The 20180-nt window shown below is 46.3% G+C and overlaps 1 protein-coding gene across 5 annotated transcripts in view; it reads right to left on the reverse strand.

Moving 5' to 3' along the window:
• The window catches only part of SGCE (sarcoglycan epsilon), a 56185-nt gene extending 48271 nt beyond the window's left edge, over nt 1-7914 (reverse strand). For all 5 annotated transcript variants that reach the window (XM_038742439.1, XM_038742430.1, XM_038742434.1 and 2 more), the window contains exon 1: nt 7794-7914. In XM_038742439.1, the coding sequence (XP_038598367.1) occupies nt 7794-7839 (46 nt within the window). In that variant the 5' untranslated portion in view covers nt 7840-7914. The remainder of the gene's footprint in view (nt 1-7793) is intronic.
• Between the last annotated feature and the right edge of the window lie 12266 nt (nt 7915-20180).

A 20180-nucleotide genomic window follows, 5' to 3' on the forward strand; every position in this document is an offset into this window, starting at 1 on the left:
TCTGGCACTTGGGATGATACAGACTGCCTTGTAGACCAGATGGGCAAGGAACTCTATTTGTACGCAAGGACAAAATTCAGTTGTTCAAAAATGATTAGCGCCTGCCTGAGCCGCAAACAACACAAAGGAGCAGACTTTGTGGCGAGAGCCCAGGAGATCTGGGTTCGAATATGAACTCTGCCCCAGCTTGCCGTGTGACCTTGAGCAAAGCAATCAATCAATCATATTTATGGAGAGTACCATATAATCATCATCAATGGTATTTACTGAGCCCTTACTATATGCAGAACACAGTACTAAGTGCTTGAGAGACTCAATGCAACAGAGTTGGCAAACAGTTTCCTCACCCACAGTGAGCCTACAGTCTAGGGGGGAACAGAAATATTAATATAAATAGTTTATAGTATATAATTTAAATTTATGCACATAAGCACTGCAGGGTTGAGGGTGGGGAGAACAGCAAATGCCCAAAGGTCATAGATCCAAGCACTTGGGAGTGTACAACATAATCCAACTACTTTGGGTCTCAGTTTCCTCATCTGTAAAATGGAGATGATACCTGTTCTCTCCTCTAGACTGCCCCGGGTCAGGAACTGTGTCTGATCTGCCCCTTTTGTTTCGACCCCAGTGCTTAGCACAGAGAAAACATTTCACCACAATGCCATCATTAATGCAATTTACACCCACAGCCAAAAACCCAGCAGATGTTGTGGGCCTCCTCTTGGAGGTTTGTAGCTCGAAGGTGATGCTGTCATGGTCAAGGTCATAGGAAGTAGCATGGCATCGTCGATAGAGCACAGGCTTGGGGGAGAATCAGAAAGTCATGAGTTCTAATCCTGGCTCCACCACTCATCTGCTGGGTGACCTTGGGCAAGTCACTTAATCTCTTTGTGCCTCAGTTACCTCATCTGGAAAATGGGGATTGAGACCGGAAGCCCCACATGGGACAGGGACTGTGTCCAACCCAACTTACTTGTATCCACCCCAGTGCTTAGTACAGTGCCAGGCACACAGTAGATGTTTAACAAGTACCATAATTATTATTATTATTGTGGGTTCTCATCTCAGCTCTGTCACTTTGCTGTGTGACCCTAGGCACGTCACTTCAATTCTCTGGGCCTCAGTTACCTCATCTGTAAAATGGGGATTGAAACTGTGAGCTCAAGGTGAGACAGTGACTATGTCCACCCCGATTTGCTTGTATCCATCCCAGCACTCAGAACAGTGCCCCGCATATAGTTAGCCCTTAACAAATGCCATTATTATTAAAATGATTATTATTATCAGTTTGTTTCCAGGTCTCACTGGGGAGCCATCCCTTGAACAGAAGCAGCAAGGACCCCCTCCTTCTCCCCACCCCCGTCCACCAGCTAGTGTTAGAGGCCAGAACCGGCTTTCTGATTGGCTTGCACAGCCATTAATTCTGACTCAAAACATGTCCTTTGATCTCAACTCAGATTCTTCTGCCTGCAGTGCTGGGATGATTTAGGCCATGCCCAATTGTATAGCAGCATGGCTCAGAGGAAAGAGCCTGGACTTTGGAGTCAGAGGTCATGGGTTCAAATCCCAGCTCCGCCAATTGTCAGCTGTGTGACTTTGGGCAAGTCACTTCATTTCTCTGTGCCTCAGTTGCCTCATCTGTAAAATGGGGATTGACTGTGAGCCCCCTGTGGGACAACCTGATCACCTTGTAACCTCCCCAGCGCTTAGAACAGTGCTTTGCACATAGTAAGTGCTTAATAAATGCCATTATTATTATTATTATTAATATTATAATACCCTGCTTGTTCTTATACCCCTTAAGCACTTTGCTACCCCACCTCCAAACCCAGAGCATTTTAGTCCACAGCATCATACTCTACCACTTCCCTTATTTGTAATTTATTTTAATGTCTGCCTCCCCCTTTAGATAGTAAGATCACTGTAGGCAGGGATCATGTTTACCAACTGTATTGCATTGTACTCTCCCAAACTCTTACTACAGTGCTCTGCACATAGTAAGCGTTCAGTAAATACCAGCAACTGCTTAACCACCTGATCACAAACAGTGAGGCGGGGGAAAGGAACCACGATGGCAGGGTAGAAAAGTCTGGCCGCTTTGGTTTCCACCTTCAAGTTGTTTGTTTCTACATATTGATCGGCTGTTGATTATCACATCTACCACCAACAGTCACGTATTTTCTAACAGAATTTTTCAGTAAAAAGACTTGGTATAGCCACGCTCCCAGCTGCATCATAGCGCTGGCTCCACATTACCAGCAATCCCTCTACCCTCCAGTCTCCATAATCAACAACGTGGTAAAGAGAAGAAGGTGAGAAAACAGCCGTTGAGCTTAATGATTCTCTTTCCCTGAGAACCATAATTGAACCCCTTTTAGGTCATTTTGAGACCTTTCACAATATAGAGGAGAGCGACGTATTATTCAGACAACACACAAGCTTTTCTGAACACGTGGAATCCTGTGGCAATGTCGTGGATTTCAGAGACACCATCGTCGTCGATAAGAAAGGGTTAGAAAGCTGACTGCAGAAACGCGTAGGCTATTTCGTCTGTGGCTGGCAAGCCTTTTAGCCAACCGGCTTTAGACCGGCGCTAGCCATCACATGCTCCTGAAAGCCCTGTGTGACTTTAGGTTGTATCATGGCATGCCAGAAATGCAAAAGTGATTTAATGACATTTCTCCTCTCTGGCCTAAAGGAAAGAGCAGGGGACTCGGAGTCGGAAGACCCGGTTTCTAGGCCCCATCTGCCATGGGGTTGTGTGACCTTGGAAGAGTCATTTAGGCTCTTCGGACCTCAGTTTTTCCCCATCAGCTCTCCCTCCCCCTAAGATGGTGAGCCCTGTGTGGGACAGGGTCGGTGTCTCATCTGATTACTACTGCATGTGCCTCTTTGCTGAGCTCCTGCCTCCTGTTTCTCCATCACCTCGCCTTCTCCTACCTCACCTCCCTGATTTCCTACTATAATCCAGCCCGCATAATTCACTCCTCTAGCGTCAGCTTGTTCACTGTACCCCAATCTCGTCTATCTCACTGCCCACACCTTGCCCAAATCCCTCCCCTACCCACTCCCTCCCCACAAAAGCTGGACCACCATTCTCCTCAACTTCAAAGCATTATTAAGGTCACATCTCCTCCAAGAAGCCTTGGATAAAGCCCTCTTTCCCTGGCTCCCTTCTGCATCGCCTAAAGTTGGACAGAAGCAGATCTAAATCGGTGAACTTTGTTCATTTGATATTCACTCCATCCTCAAGCCCACAGCACTTATTACATACCTATAAATGATAAATTATGTATTCATATTAAAATCTGTCTCCTCCTCTAGGCTGTAAGCTTGTTGTACTCTCCCAAGGGCTTAGTACAGTGCTCAATAAATACCACTGATGATGATGATAATGATTATTTTGTATCTCTTCCAGCCCGTACAACACAGCTTGCTACTTTGAAAGTGCTTAATGAATACCATTTTTTTTAAATTTACTATCAAATCTTTAGACCTTATAGAGCACTCCTGGGCTCCCGGTCTGGAGAAAGTCACCAAGGTGGTTGTTTTTTTAAAATAATATTTGTTAAGTGCTTACTATATACCAGGCACTGTACTATAAGCACTGAGGTAGACACAAGTTAGGTTGGGCAGAAGCAGTGTTGCCTCGTGGATTAAGACTGTGAGTCTTATATGGGACAGGGACTGGATCTATTTTGATTATCTTGTTTCTACAAGCTCTCAATCAGTGGTATGTATTGAGCACTTATTACGTGTACTAAGTGCTTGGGAGAGTACAATACAACAGAATTAGCGGACATGTTCCCTGTCCACAATGAATTTACAGTCAAGAGGGGAAGACTGATATTAATACAAATAAGTAATTTATAAGATATCATTTAAAAATATGGACAGAAGTGCTGTGGGGTTGAGGGTGGGGCAAACATCAAATACCCAAAGGTCACAGATCCAAGTGCAGAGATGACACAGAAGGGAGACAGAGCTGGGGAAAAGAAGGTTTAATTGGGGAAGGCTTCTTGGAGGAGATGTGACCTTAATGACAGTGCAGTTGCGTGTGATTAATAATAATAATAATAATAATAATAATAATAATAATGATATTTGTTAAGTGCTTAATATGTGCCAGGCACTGTATTAAGTGCTGGGGTGGATACAGGCAAATTGGTTTGGACCCAGTACCTGCTGTCCCATGAGGGGCTCACAGTCTCATTCCCCATTTTACAGACTAGTTAACTGAGGCACAGAGATGTGAAGTGACTTGCCCAAGGTCACACAGCAGACAAGTGGCAAAGCAGGGATTAGAACCTGTGACCTTCTGTCTCCCAGGCCCTTACTTTATCCACTAATGTCATGCTACCTCCCCATTTGGATAGCATACAAATTAAGACCTCTTATTAAGTAGACGTACTTCAAGCTGGAAATTCCCAACCCATTCTGAAGGGATCATCATCAATCGTATTTATTGAGTGCTTACTATATGCAGAGCACTGTACTAAGGGATGGAGGATAGCGCTGTACTCTGAACCCCCAAAACAGAATGCTTCCAGGAGCATGGTACTACTTGCACATGACAATAGATACAGAAATAATTTTGGGGTGGTCAGAGCGTGGCTCAGTGGAAAGAGCATGGGCTTTGGAGTCAGAGGTCATGGGTTCAAATCCCAGCTCCGCCAACTGTCAGCTGTGTGACTTTGGGCAAGTCACTTCACTTCTCTGTGCCTCAGTTACCTCATCTGTAAAATGGGGATTAAGACTGTGAGCCCCCGTGGGACAACCTGATCACTTTGTAACCTCCCCAGCTCTTAGAACAGTGCTTTGCACATAGTAAGTACTTAATAAATGCCATCATTATTATTATTATCCAAAAACTAACTGTTTTCATTTCACCTTTTATGCTTTTCATAAATATCATACCGTGACTAATAAAGCAAAACTTTGTTCCTACACAATAATCTCCCAACAAGAGTGCGAAAGGCGAAAAACAGGATTTGCACACTTCTCTCATTCTTACATGTCATTAAACTGAAGGAAGAGATTTTCAGGTTTAGTTTTCCAACCCCACCAGACTGCTTCTCCTTCCAGGCCTGGCATCGACAGCAGAAGCAGGATGGTGTAATGAATAGAGCTCAGGACTGGGAGTCGGAAGTCATAAATTCTAATCCCGGCTCCCCCACTTGTCTGCTGTGTGATCTTGGGCAAGTGACTTCACTTCTCTGTGCCTCAGTGACCTCATCTGTAAAATGGAGATTGAGACTGTGGGCCCCAGGTGGGGCATGGACTGTGTCCAACCTGATTATCTTGGACCTACCCCTGTGCTTAGCACAGTGCCTGGCACACAGTAAGTGCTTAACGAATACCACAATTATTATTATTAATTCCTGCACGCCCAGGGGGAGAGGCGATGCCACGAAGCAGTCAGCTGGATCGTGGCTCTTGGGGAGAGCTGCTAACAGAGAAGCCGCATGGCTCAGTGGAAAGAAGATGGGCTTGGGAGTCAGAGGTCATGGGTTCAAATCCCAGCGCCGCCACTTGTCAGCTGTGTGACTTTGGGCAAGTCACTTAACTTTTCTGTGCCTCAGTTCCTTCATCTGTAAAATGGGGATGAAGACTGTGAGCCCCATGTGGGACAACCTGAGCACCTTGTATCCTCCCCAGCGCTTAGAACAGTGCTTTGCACATAGCAAGCGCTTAACAAATACCATTATAATAATGATAATAATAATAGTAGCCACACAGCCGGCAGCTGGACCACAGAGGGGAGGTAGGCCGGTCCCAAGGAGCATCTCTCTCTCTCTCTCTCTCTCTCTCTCTCTCTCTCTCTCTCCATCTCTCATCTTCCGCTCCCCAGGTTGGGAAGCCCCTCACAAACACACAGGTCTCTGTGCTGAAGACTAACCCCTGGAATTGTCTCAACTCTCTCACCCAAACCTCTCTCAGCCAGGGCAGTAGCCCCGGCACTTCAATGAGCCACGAACATACTGCCCCATCATCAGGGCTGGGGACTAATGAACCAGAAAACTTGTCCAGATGGAAAGCCCCAGCTTTTGCCCCCATTTCTGAGAGTCACCAAAAGCAAATGAAACCTAATGAAGATATTGCCGTCTCTCATTTTCAGATCTATTCGCCTCTTCTCCCAAAATGGTCTTGTAAGGCCTGGGAATTCCAGCTCTGCCGCTTGTCTGCTGTGTGAACTTGGGCAAGTAAGTCAATTCACTTCTCTTGTGCCTCAGTTACCTCATCTGTAAAATGGAGATTACGACTGTGAGCCCCATAAGGGGCATGGCCTGGGTCCAACTGGATTAGCTTGTATCTACCCCAGCGCTTAGTACAGTGGCTGGCACGTAGTAAACATTTAACAACAAATACCATAAAAAACCCGACACCAGTCATCAAAATGAAAGAGGAGGCAGAGCTGACGAGATCATTAGAAAGTCTGGTGGAGTCATCCAATCGCATTATTGAGTGTTCACTTTCGTGCAGAAGGCTTGGGAGAGTACGATACAACAATAAACAGACACATTCCCTGGAGGTTGCGCCAATCTGACCCAGAACTGTTAGGGTTACAACAAAATGCTCTCATAGTCAACATCCAATTCGGGTACTTTGGTGCTTCTCAAAGCAGCGGTGCTCGGTTACATTTGGGGGATCTTCTCTTACCCATCCTGCTTCAAGGGGCACCTCCATAATCGAGCCACATTTGACCCTGCTCTTAGCCAACTGCTTGTGAACCGCGAGAGGAAAATAGGATCCGTGCTGCCCACTGGGATGTGGGCAGTGGGGATTATTTTATAACACGGACACGCTGGTTTTCATTCTTGGTGGGTGGGAGCAGGGGCAGCAAAAAGGAGGGGAAAAGAATCCAAACGACTCATGTTTTCCATCACGTGCCTGGCTGCTGCTCTGAAAATATTTCAGGGAAGAGGGAACAGCAGGGCCACGGCGGCTGCCCCTCCCGCCATCCAGAGAGGAGTTGGGACGCCCCCCAGGAAGAAGCGGGGGACAAGGAGCGGAGAGTAGAGGCAGCGGCCAAGACCTCACCCGGTGAGGGGATGGAATGAGGCTGGGGCTGGGAGAGGGAGAGAATGGGAGGGAAGAAGAGAGAATGGGAGGGAAAAAGAGAGGCCGGGCCAATGGAGAGAGGAAGGGAAAGAGGATGAGGGGACAGTCAGAGGGAGAGAGGGAGGGAAGGAGGAAGCGGGAGGAAAACGGGAGAAAGGGAATGAAGTGGAAAGGCGGGATGAAGGGCACCTGGTGCTTAGTACAGGGCCTTGAACACAGTAAATGCTCAATAAATACGACTGGGTGAACTGAATAAATGAAGGGGTGAGGATGAGGCAAGATGGGGGGCTGGGGCTGGGAGGCCCCCCTGGAAGAAGCGGGGGACAAGGAGCGGGGAGGTAGAAGCAGCAGCCAAGGCCTCACCCGGTGAGGGGCAGGAATGAGGTTGGGGTTAGGAGAGGGAGAGAATGGGAGGGAAGAAGAGAGGCCGGGACAGTGGAGAGACGAAGGGAAAGAAGATAAGGGGAGAGCTAGGGAGAAAGGGGACGGAGAGAGGGAGGGAAGGAGGAAACGGGAGAAAAACAGGAGAAAGGGAATGAGGTGGAAAGGCGGGATGAAGAGCGCTCGGGGGCCGGGGAGAGGGTGGGAAAGGTGGAAGAAGCGCTTAGTACAGAGCTTTGCACACAGTAAGCGCTCAATAAATACGATTGGATGAACTGAATGAAAGAAGGGGAGGCGATAAGGCAAGCTGGGGGGGCCGGGAGGGGAGGGGGCGGACCCAGGCCACAAACCTGTCAGCAGGAGGGTGGTGGCGGCGGCGGCGGCGGCGGAGCCCATCCTGCCCGGCCCCTGGCTCTGGTCCTGGGCCCGGTCCTGGGCCCGGTCCTGGGCCCGGTCCTGGTCCCGGTCCTGGCCCCGGTCCTGGGCCCGATCCTGGGCCCGATCCTGGTCCCGGTCCCGGCCCCGGTCCCGGCCCCGGCCCTGGCCCCGCTGCATCCTCGGCCGGGCCGCTCTCCGGCCCCGCCCGCCTCAGTCTCCGCCTCCGTCTCCGCCTCAGCATCCTTCGCCTCCTCCCCCTTGACAACGGTCGCTAAGCAACGGCGGCGCCCGCCTCCCGCGGGGCATGCTGGGACCCGCCCGCCCCAAGCGCGCCCCTCTCCTCATCCCTTCGTTGATGATGATGGTATTTGTTAAGCGCCAACTATGCGCTGAGCACTGTTCTGAGCGCTGGGGTCGATATAAGGTAATCAGGTTATCCCACGTGGGGCTCACAATCTTAATCCCCATTTTAGTAATAATATGATTAATAATAATAATAATGAAGATGATGGTATTTGTTAAGCTCTTACTATGTGCCATGAGGGATCTGCGAAGCTTTTGTTTTCTAACTGCCCCAGAGACTTCCTGAGATAAATGTGCTGTGTGTCTTTAGTTTATTTTTCTTTCATGGTATTTGTTAAGTGCTTACTTTGTGCCAGACACTGTATTAAGTGCTGGGGTAGATACAAGATAATAAGTTTCCTCAATTGTAAAATGGGGATAAAGTCTGTGAGCCCCAGGTGGGACAGGGACTGTGTCCAATCCAATTTGCTTGTATCCACCCAGTGCTTAGTACAGTGCCTGACATATAGTAAACACTCAACAAATAGCTCAATCAAATTCTACTCCCTCTTACTAAGACTGTGAGCCCCATGTGAACTGTGTCCAGCCTGATATACCCCAGCACTTAGAACAGAGCTTGACACATAGTAAGCATTTAACAAATACCATTAAATAAACAAATAAGCAGGTTGGACACAGTCCTTTCCCACGTGGGGCTCAGTCTTAATCCCGATTTTACGGAGGAGGTAACTGAAACATGAGAAGTAAAATGACTTGCCCAAGGTCACACAGGAAACAAGTGAAGCAGAAGCAGCGTAGCTTAGTGGAAAGAGCACAGGGTTGGAAATCAGAAGACATGGGTTCTAATCCCAGCTCTGCCCCTTGTCTGCTGTGTGACCTTGGGCAAGCCACTTAACTTCTCTGTGCCTCAGTTCCCTCATCTGTAAAATGGGGATTAAGACTGTGAACCCCACTTGGGACAACCTGATCACTTTGTATCCCCCCCAGCGCTTACAACAGTGCTTTGCACATAGTAAGCGCTTAACAAATGCCAACATTATTATTATTATTACCCTAGCACTTAGAACAGTGCTTGGCACATAGTAAATCCTTAACAAATATCATAACTACTAAATATCATGATTATTAAGTGGCGGAGTTGGAATTAGGATCCAGGTCCTCTGGATTCCAAGACAGTTCACTCTCCATAAAGCCTCACTACTTCTCAAGAAAAGTGACTGTGATGTGGATTAAGATAAAAACCTATTGATGCATTTATCCCATTTATTCATTTTTAGCTTACCTGTGTTGTTACCCATGATGGCTTGCTGTCTGACTTTGGGCAAGTCACTTAAGTTCTCTGTGTCTCAGTTTCCTCATCTGCAAAATGGAAATTCAATGCTAACCCTCATCTATAGACTGTGAGCCCCATGAAGGACACGGACTTTGTCCAATCTAATTAACTTGTACATCTACCCCAACACTTCGAGCACTCATTCATTCAGTCATATTTACTAAGCACTTACTGTATGCAAAGCACTATACTAAGCACTTGGAAGAGTACAATATAATAACAGACACGTTCCCTGCCCACAGTGAAGTCAGTCTAGCGAGGGAGACAGACATGAATATAAATAAATAAATTATATATATGTATAGTTATATATATATATACATATATACATAATGTGATGTAGGGATGAGAGGGAGGATGAAAGAAGAGAGCAAGTCAGGGTGACACAGAAGGGAATGGGAGAAGAGGAGAGGATGGTTTAGTTAGGGAAGGCTTTTTGGAGGAAATGGGCCTTCAATGAGGCTTTCAAGTTGGGGAGAGCAATTTTCTGCCTGATATGAGAAGCAGCGTGGCTCAGTGGAAGGAGCACGGGCTTTGGAGTCAGAGGTCATGGGTTCAAATCCAGGCTCTGCCAATTGTCAGCTGTGTGACTTTGGGCAAGTCATTTAACTTCTCTGTGTCTCAGTTAACTCATCTGTAAAATGGGGATTAAGACTGTGAGCCCCCCTTGGGACAACCTGATCACCTTGTAACCTCCCCAGAGCTTAGAACAGTGCTTTGCACATAGTAAGTGCTTAATAAATGCCATCATTATTATTATTATGCGGCAGGAGTGTATTCTAGGCCAGTGCTAGGACGTGGGCCAGAGATCAACGGTGAAACTGATGAAATCGAGGTACAATGAGAAGGTTAGCATTAGCGGAATGAAGTGTACCGGCTGGGTTGTAGTAGGAGAGTAGCGAGGTGAGGTAGGCGGGGGTAAGTTCATTAAGAGCTTTGAAGCCAATGGTGAGGAGTTTTTGTTTGATGAGGAGGTGGATGGGCAACCACTGGAGTTTCTTGAGGAGCGGGGAAACATGGTCTGAATGTTTGTGAAGGAAAATGATCCGTGCAGCAGAATGCAGAAACGACTGGAGTGGGGAGAGACAGGAGGCAGGAAAGAGACAGGAGGCAGGGCTTGACACAGAGTAAGTGCTTAACAAATAGCACAATTATTATTATAGCTACATTTTCCTTTTCTTTCCAAATGTAGGTATGCAGTTTGTGTCACGTTAGCTCACCGAGAGCAGAGATGGCATTTTCTACTTTTAAGCTGTACTCCCTTGAAGGCATCCAGGACAGTGCTCTCCACGCAGTATTTATACAGTTTAGTGCTCAGCATGAAGTAGATGCTGGGTAGAGCTCTCTATACCTGTAGGTTTCCAGTACACCACTTCATATAGTGTGAGCAGCCAGTACAGTGCCTTTCATTCAATTAGTACTTAGGTCAGCCCTTGGCAAACTAGAGACACCCAGTACATTGCTCTCCACATAGTATTTATGGGGAAGCAGCATGGCTCAGTGGAAAGAGCCCGGGCTTTGGAGCCAGAGGTCAGGGGTTCAAATCCCAGCTCCACCACTTGTCTGCTGCGTGACCTTGGGCAAGTCACTTCACTTCTCTGAGCCTCAGTTCCCTCATCTGTAAAATGGGGATTAAGACTGTGAGCCCCCCGTGGGACAACCTGATCACCTTGTATCCACCCCAGCCCTTAGAACAGTGCTTTGCACATAGTAAGCGCTTAATAAATGCCATCATTATTATTATTATTATTATTTACCCGGTTCAATACTCTGCACAAAGTAAGTGCTGGTTAAGCGTTCCGTATCCAGTCGATGTCCAGTACAGCACTCTGAGTAGCGAGGACACCCAGTACAGTGTCATGCATTCAGTTGGTACCCGGTTCAACCCTCAGCACACTAGAAATGCCCAGTACAGTGCTCTGCACACAGTAGAGGCTCAATCAGTCCTGCTGTTGATGATAATGATCAGAGTCTTTGCAATGTTGGAAATCTAAAAATTCAGCAGCCTAATTTTTGGCAATGACAAAATCCTGTTACCTAAGGTAGAGACCTGGATGCTTTGCAATTAAAACTTTCCTTCCTGGTCTTCCCAGAACCAACTTATCTGTTGCTTTCTGTGGCCGACTAGCTACCTTCAAAATTCTCAGCATTTCGTTTGGATGGATCAAGCCTGAAAACAGCAGCAGAGGCTCTAGTACACGTTTTTAAAGATGGTATTTGTTAAGCACTTACTATGTGCCATACACTCTTCTAAGCTCTGGGGTTGATACAAGCTAATCAGGTTGGACACAGTCCTTGTCCCTTATGGTGCTCTCAGTCTTATTCCCCATTTTATTTTATTCTATTTGTACATATCTATTCTATTTATTTTATTTTGTTAGTATGTTTGGTTTTGTTCTCTGTCTCCCCCTTTTAGACTGTGAGCCCACTGTTGGGTAGGGACTGTCTCTATATGTTGCCAATTTGTACTTCCCAAGCGCTTAGTACAGTGCTCTGCACATAGTAAGCACTCAGTAAATACGATTGATGATGATGATGATTTTACAGATGAGGTAACTGAGGCCTAGAGAAGTGAAGTGACTGACTCAAGGTCATTCATTCATTCATTCATTCATTCAATTGTATTTATTAAGCACTTACTGTGTGCAGAGCACTGTACTAAGCACTTGGGAAGTACAAGTTGGCAACATATAGAGATGGTCCCTACCCAACAGCAGGCTCACGGTCTAGAAGGAGGAAACAGGCAACAAAACAAAACATATTAACAAATTAAAATAAATAGAATAGTAAATATGTACAAGTAAAATAAATAGAGTAATAAATCTGTAAAAACACATATACAGGTGCTGTGGGGAGGGGAAGGAGGTAAGGCTGGGGGCAGGGGGAGGAGGGGGAGAGGAAGGAAGGGGCTCAGTCTGGGAAGGCCTCTTGGAGGAGGTGAGCTCTCAGTAGGGCTTTGAAGGGAGGAAGAGAGCTAGCTTGGTGGATGTGCAGAGGGAGGGCGTTCCAGGCCAGGGGGAGGACATGAGTCAGGGGTCGACGGCGGGACAGGCGAGAATGAGGCACAATGAGGAGGTTAGCAGCAGAAGAGCGGAGGGTGTGGGCTGGGCTGGAGAAGGAGAGAAGGGAGGTGAGGTAGGAGGGGGTGAGGGGATGGAGGGCCTTGAAGCCGAGAGTGAGGAGTTTTTGCCTGATGCGTAGGTTGATTGGTAGCCACTGGAAATTTTTGTGGAGGGGAGTAACATGCCTGGAGCATTTCTGCACAAAGATGATCCGGGCAGCAGTGTGAAGTATAGATTGAAGTGGGGAGGGACAGGAGGATGGGAGATCAGAGAGGAGGCTGATGCAGTAATCCAGTCGGGATAGGATGAGAGATTGAACCAGCAGGGTAGCAGTTTGGATGGAGAGGAAAGGGCGGATCGTGGCGATGTTGTGGAGTTGAGACTGGCAGGTTTTGGTGACGGATTTGGTATTTGTTAAGCACTTAATAACCAAACACTGTTCTAAGCACAGGGGTAAACACAAGGTAATCAGACTGTCCCACGTGGGGCTCACAGTCTCAATCCCCATTTTACAGATGAGGTAATTGAGGCATAGAGAAGTGAAGTGACTTGCCCAAGGTCACACAGCAAAGTGGCAGAACGAGGATTAGAACTCACGACCAATGACTCCCAAGCCTGGGCTCTTTCAACTAGGCCATGCTGCTACTGGATTAGAACCCAGGTCCTTCTAACTCTCAGACCCATACTTCTCCTATCCACTCTCTCTTTTTATGACTGAATTTTCACTTCGTCATCAGGATTGTGTTGAACCAGAACCGTTTTTCCATTTGAGAGAGCGAATCAGAGTTTTCAGCACAACATAGAATCATAATTTTTTAATGGTATTTGTTAAGTGCCTTCGTTGTTGCCAACTTGTACTTCCCAAGCGCTTAGTAAAGTGCTCTGCACACAGTAAGCGCTCAATAAATACAATTGATTGATTGATTGATTACTATGTGCCAGGCACTGTCCTAAGCACTGGATAGATACAAGTTAATTAGGTCAGACATAGGCCCTGTCCCGCATGGGGCTCACAGTCTTAATCCTCATTTTACAGATGAGGGACCTGAGGCACAGAGAAGTGAAGTGACTTCCCCAAGGTCACACAGCAGACAAGTGACAGAACTGAGATCAGAACCAGGTACTCTGCGTCCTAGGCCCGTGTTCTTTCCAGCGGGCTGTGCTGCTTCTGTGTACTGGGCAACTTGCACCAAAGAATTCTTTGAACGATAACACCTATTCCCTCTAGACTGTAAAATCCTTGTGGGCAGGGAACGTGTCTACCAACTCTCTTATATTGTACTTTCCCAGGTGCTTAGTACACTACTCATTCATTCAATCATATTTATTGAGCGCTTACCATCTGCAGCACACTTGAGCCCGTTGTTGGGTAGGGACCGTCTCTATATGTTGCCAACTTGTACTTCCCAAGCGCTTAGTACAGTGCTCTGCACACAGTAAGCACTCAATAAATACGACTGAATGAATGAAAGTACACTATAATAATAAAGACACACTCCGTGCCCACAACTGATGATTTTGACACCTGTCTACGTGTTTTGTTTTGTTGTCTGTCTCCCCTTTCTAGACTGTGAGCCCGTTGTTGGGTAGGGACCGTCTCTACATGTTGCTGACTTGTACTTCCCAAGCGCTTAGTACAGTGCTCTGCACACAGTAAGCACTCAATAAATACCATTGAATGAATGAATGAATGAATGAATGAACAAGCTCACAGTCTATGTGCAGTGTTCTGCACATAGTAAACGTGCAATAAATACGATTGATTGAGAGTCCACTGATGAATGAATTTCTAATTATTAAGAGATGAAATCAGCTCTTAAAGTTTAATTTGGGAGGCAGAGAACTTTGTGTTCTAGTATGATTTGACTTATTCATTCATTCAATCATATTTATTGAGTGCTTACTGTGTGCAGAGCACCGTACTAAGTGCTTGGGAAGTACAATTCAGCAACAGCGACAATCCCTGCCCACATAGTTCACTTTTTCCCATAATTTAGACACACAAGTGTGAGTCATTTGTCTAGATGAGAGATTTGTCTCTGATGAGGGATTTCTCTTGGGGCAGCTGGTTTTGTCTCAGGAACTGAAAGTCAACAGAGGCATGTCCCAAGACACAGCCATAATATGATTCTCAAAAATGGGGATGTATCATGAAAAGCTGTACCGTGGGGTACAAATTAATAATAATGATGGCATTTATTAAGCGCTTACTATGTGCAAAGCACTGTTCTAAGCGCTGGAAAATATGAAGAATGAGGGCATCGATCCCGCTACCTCTCACATGCTAAGCGAGCGCTCTACCATTTGAGCTAAACAGACATATATTGTAAAATGGAATCTACTCCCGAACTTCTGGAAAAATAATAAATTCTTTTACCAGAGGGATTCTGTTGTAATAAACATCGCAAAACTATTATTTATTCTCTATTCAAGTAATTCAAAGCATAACCTCCTTCCCCTCCCCACAGCACCTGTATATATGTATATATGTTTGTACATATTTATTACTCTATTTATTTATTTTACTTGTATACATTTATTCTATTTTATTTTGTTAATATGTTTTGTTTTGTTGTCTGTCTCCCCCTTCTAGACTGTGAGCCCGCTGTTGGGTAGGGACCGTCTCTATATGTTGCCAACTTGTACTTCCCAAGTGCTTAGTACAGTGCTCTGCACACAGTAAGCGCTCAATAAATTCAATTGAATGAAATGAATGACTGATGTCACGGACTTTGCTAAATAAGGAGTTGTAATGTGACAATTACAACTAGACTAAATTGTAAGTTCCTTGTGAGCATGTGTACACTTAGTACAGTGCTCTGCACACATTAAGTGTCCAATAAATATGATTGATTGATTGATGACTGATTTTTGCAAGATGCTGCAGAAGTAGAAGCTTGCTTGGCTGACTGTGATAGAGGGTGTTTCACTTTAGTGAAAAATTTGTCCAATAAACGTTGAACAGCCTTCTTTTCTTATAAAACACTTGGAAGTGGGCCAAAAATGAATCAATCACATTTACTGAGCAGTTACTATTTGCAGAACAGTGTACTAAGCCCTTGGCATAGTCCCCTTTTAGACTGTGAGCCCATTGTTGGGTAGGGACTGTCTCTATATGTTACCAACTTGTACTTCCCAAGCGCTTAGTACAGTGCTCTGCACACAGTATGCGCTCAATAAATACGATTGATGATGATGATGATGTTGATATAATAGATTTAATAGACACATTCCCTGACCACAACGAGCTGACAGTCTAGAGGGGGAAACAGACATTATAATAATAATAATAATAATGGCATTTATTAAGTGCTTACTATGTGCAAAGCACTGTTCTAAGTGCTGGGGAGGTTACAAGGTGATCAAGTTGTCCCACAGGGGGCTCACAGTCTTATCCCCATTTTACAGATGAGGGAACTGAGGCACAGAGAAGTGAAGTGACTTACCCAAAGTCACCCAGCTGACAATTGGCAGAGCCGGGATTTGAACCCATGAACTCTGACTCCAAAGCCCGTGCTCTTTCCACTGAGCCACGCTGATTCCCATTAATATAAATTAATATACATTAATATAAATGAATTATGGATATGGACATAGGTGCTGAGTGCTGAGGGAGAGGTGATTAAAGCGAGCAAATCCAAGTGCAAGGGAGATGCAGAAAAGAGTGGGAGATGCAGAAAAGAGAAAATAAAATGAGGGCTTAATCAGGGAAGGCCTGTTGGGGAAGATGTGCCCTCAAAAAGCCTTTGAAGATGTGGAGAGTGAATGTCTGTCGGCTCTGAAGAGGAAGGGTGTTCAGGCCAGAGGCAGGACATGGGCGAGACGTCAGGGGTGAGATAGATGAGATCGAGATACAGTGAGTAGGTTGGCAATAGAGGAGAGAAATTTGTGGGTTGGATTTTTTTATGGCATTTATTAAGCACTTACTATGTGCAAAGCACTGTTCTAAGCACTGGGGAGGTTACAAGGTGGCCAGGTTGTCCCACGGGGGTCACAGTCTTAATCCCCATTTTACAGATGAGGTAACTGAGGCACAGAGAAGTTAAATGACTTGCCAAAAGTCACATAGCTGACAACTGGTAGAGCTGGGATTTGAACTCATGACCTCTGACTCCAGAGCCCGTGCTCTAAGGTGATTGAGTACTTTAAAGACGATGGTAAGGAGTTTCTCTTTGGTGTAGAGGTGGGTGGTCAACCACTGGAGGTTTTTGAGGGGCGGGGAAACATGGTCTGAATGCTTCTGTAGAAAAATGATCCGGGTAGTTGAGTGAAGAATGGACTGGAATGAGGAGAGACCAGAGTCAGGGAAGTCATCAAAGAAGCTGATATAGTAACCAAGGAAGATACTTTGTATCTGCCCCAGCACTTAGGACAGTGCCTTGCACATAGTAAGTGCTTAACAAATGCCATAAAAAAAAAAAACCACAGACTAGGTTAAGAGGTAGTGGTTTGGATGGAGCAGAAAAGGTGGATTTTAGCGATGTTGTGAAGGTTGAACAGACAGACGTTTGAATATGTGGGTTGAATGAGAGAGATGAGTCAAGGTTAATGCCAAGGTTCCAGGCTCCTCCAATGCTAATCTTCTTACTGTACCTTGATCACATCTATATCGCCGCAGACTTCTCGCCCACGTCCTGCCTCTGGCTGGAAACACCCTCCCTCCTCAACTCTTGCCCCCTCTTTTCTTCCCTCCCTAACCGTCACCTTCAACTGTTTGCTCTCCAATGGCTTCTTCTCCACTGATTTCAAACATGACCGTGTCTCCCCTACCCTAAAAGAACCCTCTCTTGACTCCACACCCCATCTCCCTCCTCTCCTGGTTCTTGTCTTATGTCTCTGGCAGTACATTCTCAGTCTCCTCAGTCTCTGCCTCCCACCCCCTAACTGTGGGAGTCCCTCAAGGTTCAGGTTTGGGTCCCTTTCTATTTCTTCCCATCTACACCCACTCCCTTGGAGAACTCATTCGTTCCCATGGTTCCAACTACCACCTCTATGTGGATGATATCCAAATCTACATCACCAGCCTTGATTGCTCTCCCTCTCTGCAGTTTTACATTTTCCTCTTGCCTTCAAGACATCTCTGCTTGGATGTCCTCCTGTCACCTCAAGCTCAACATGTTCAAAACTGAGCTCCTTATCTTCCCACCCAAACCCTGTCCTCCCCCTGACTTTCCCATTGTTGTAGATGGCCCCGGCATCCTTCTTGTCTCACAAGCCCATAACCTTGGCATAATAATAATAATAATAATGGCATTTGTTAAGTGCTTGCTATGTGCAAAGCACTGTCCTAAGTGCTGGAGGGGGATACAAGGTGAGCAGGTTGTCCCACGTGGGGCTCACAGTCTTAAACCCCATTTTACAGATGAGGTAACTGAGGCTCAGAGAAGTTAAGTGACTTGCCCAAGGTCACAAAGCAGACATGTGGCAGAGCCAGAATTAGAACCTATGACCTCTGTCTCCCAAGCCCATGCTCTTTCCACTGAGCCACGCTACTTCTCTGTGACTCCTCTCTCTCATTCAACCCACATATTCAATCCATCAGTTCTGCTGGTCCCACCTTCATGACATTGCTAAAATCCATCCTTTCTACTCCAACAAAACTGCTACCACATTAATACAATCACTCATCCTATCCCACCTGTATTACTGCATCAGCCTCCTTGCTGATCTCCCAGCCTCTTGCCTCTCCCCACCCCAGTCCATACTTCACACTGCTGCCCGGGTCATTTTTCTACAAAAACTTTCAGGACATGTCCACCCACTCCTCATTAAATTCCAGTGGTTGTCCATACACCTCCAAATCAAACAAAAACTCCTCACCATTAGCTTTAAGGCACTCCATCACCTTGCCTCTCTCTACCTCACTTCGCTACTCTCCTACTATTACCCAGTCTGTAAACTTTGCTCTTTTAATGCTGACCCTCTCACTGTGATTCAATCTCCTCTATCTCACCACTGACCCCTCGCTCGTGGCTCAGTGGAAAAGAGCCCGGGCTTTGGAGTCAGAGGTCATGGGTTCAAATCCCGGCTCCGCCACTTGTCAGCTGTGTGACTTTGGGCAAGTCACTTAACTTCTCTGTGCCTCAGTTCCCTCATCTGTAAAATGGGAATGAAGACTGTGAGCCCCACGTGGGACAACCGCATCACCTTGTATCCCCCCAGCGCTTAGAACAGTGCTGTGCACATAGTAAGTGCTTAATAAATGCTATTATTATTATTATTATTATCCTGCCTCTGGCGGGGAACACCCTCCCTCCTCAAATCCGACAGACAATTACTTTCTCCCCCTTCAAAGCTTTACTGAAGGCCCATCTCCTCCAGGAGGCCTTCCCTGACTAAGCCCCCCTACCTATCCTCTTCTCCTACTCCCTTCTGCATCACCCTGACTTGCTCCCTTTGCTCTTTCCCTCTCCCAGCCACACAACAATTATGTACATATCTGTAATCTATTTATTTATATTGATGTCTTCCTCCCCTTCTAGACTGTAAGCTTGTTGTGAGCAGGTCTGCTATATTGTTATATTGTACTCTCGCAAGTGCTTAGTAAGTGCTGTAAATAGAGTAGGAGCTCAGTAAATAGGATTAATTGACTGACTGACTTGTGAGATGAGAAGGATGCTGGTGTTGTCTATACTGATGGGAAAATAATAATAATAATGGCATTTATTAAGCACTTACTAAGTGCAAAGCACTGTTCTAAGCGCCGGGGAGGTTACAAGGTGATCAGGTTGTCCCAAGGGGGGCTCACAGTCTTAATCCCCATTTTACAGATGAGGGAAACGAGGCACAGGGAAGTTAAGTGACTTGCCCAAAGTCACACAGCTGACAATTGGTGGAGTGGGATTTGAACCCATGACCTCTGACTCCAAATCATGGGGAGGACAAGGTTCACATGGGAAGATAAGATGTTTTGGACATGTTAGGTTTGAGATAGCAGTGGGTCATCCAGGTAGAGATGTCTCAAAGGCAGGAGAAAATGCAAGACTGCGGAGAGGGAGAGAGATCAGGGCTGGAGGTGGAGATGGAGATTTGGGTATCGTCCACAAAGAGGTGGTGGTTGAAGCCATGGGAGTGAATGAGTTCTCCAAGGGCGCGAGTGTAGCTAGAGAATAGAAGGCAACCCAGAATTATGCCTTGAGGCTCCCCACAGTTAGGAGGAGGAAGGCAGCTGAGGTGCCCATGAAAGACACTGAGGACAAACAGCCAGAGAGGTAGGATGAGAGCCAGGAGATGACAGCGTCAGTGAAACTGAGGTTAGATGACGTTTCCAGGAGGAAGGGATGGTTGACAGTGTCAAAGGTAGCTGGGTGGTCGAGGAGGATTAGGATGGAAGAGAGGCTTTTGGATTTAGCAAGAAAGAGATCATTTGTGACCTTTGAGAGGGTGGTTTCTGTGGAGTAAAGCCAGATCGGAGGAAGTCAAGGAGAGGAACTTGAGGCAGCAGGTGTGGATGACTTTCTCAAGGAATTTGGAGAGTTAAGATAGGAGGGAGATGGGGCGATAACTGGAGAGAGCCGTGGGGTCAAGGAAAGTCAAGGAAAGGAAAGAGAGCTGTGGGGTCAGAGAAGCAGCATGGCTCAGTGGAAAGAGCACGGGCTCTGGAGTCACAGGTCATGGGTTCAAATCCTGGCTCCATCAATTGTCAGCTGTGTAACTTTGGG

The sequence above is a fragment of the Tachyglossus aculeatus genome, chromosome 2 (assembly GCF_015852505.1).
Source record: "Tachyglossus aculeatus isolate mTacAcu1 chromosome 2, mTacAcu1.pri, whole genome shotgun sequence".
Lineage (NCBI taxonomy): Eukaryota > Metazoa > Chordata > Mammalia > Monotremata > Tachyglossidae > Tachyglossus > Tachyglossus aculeatus.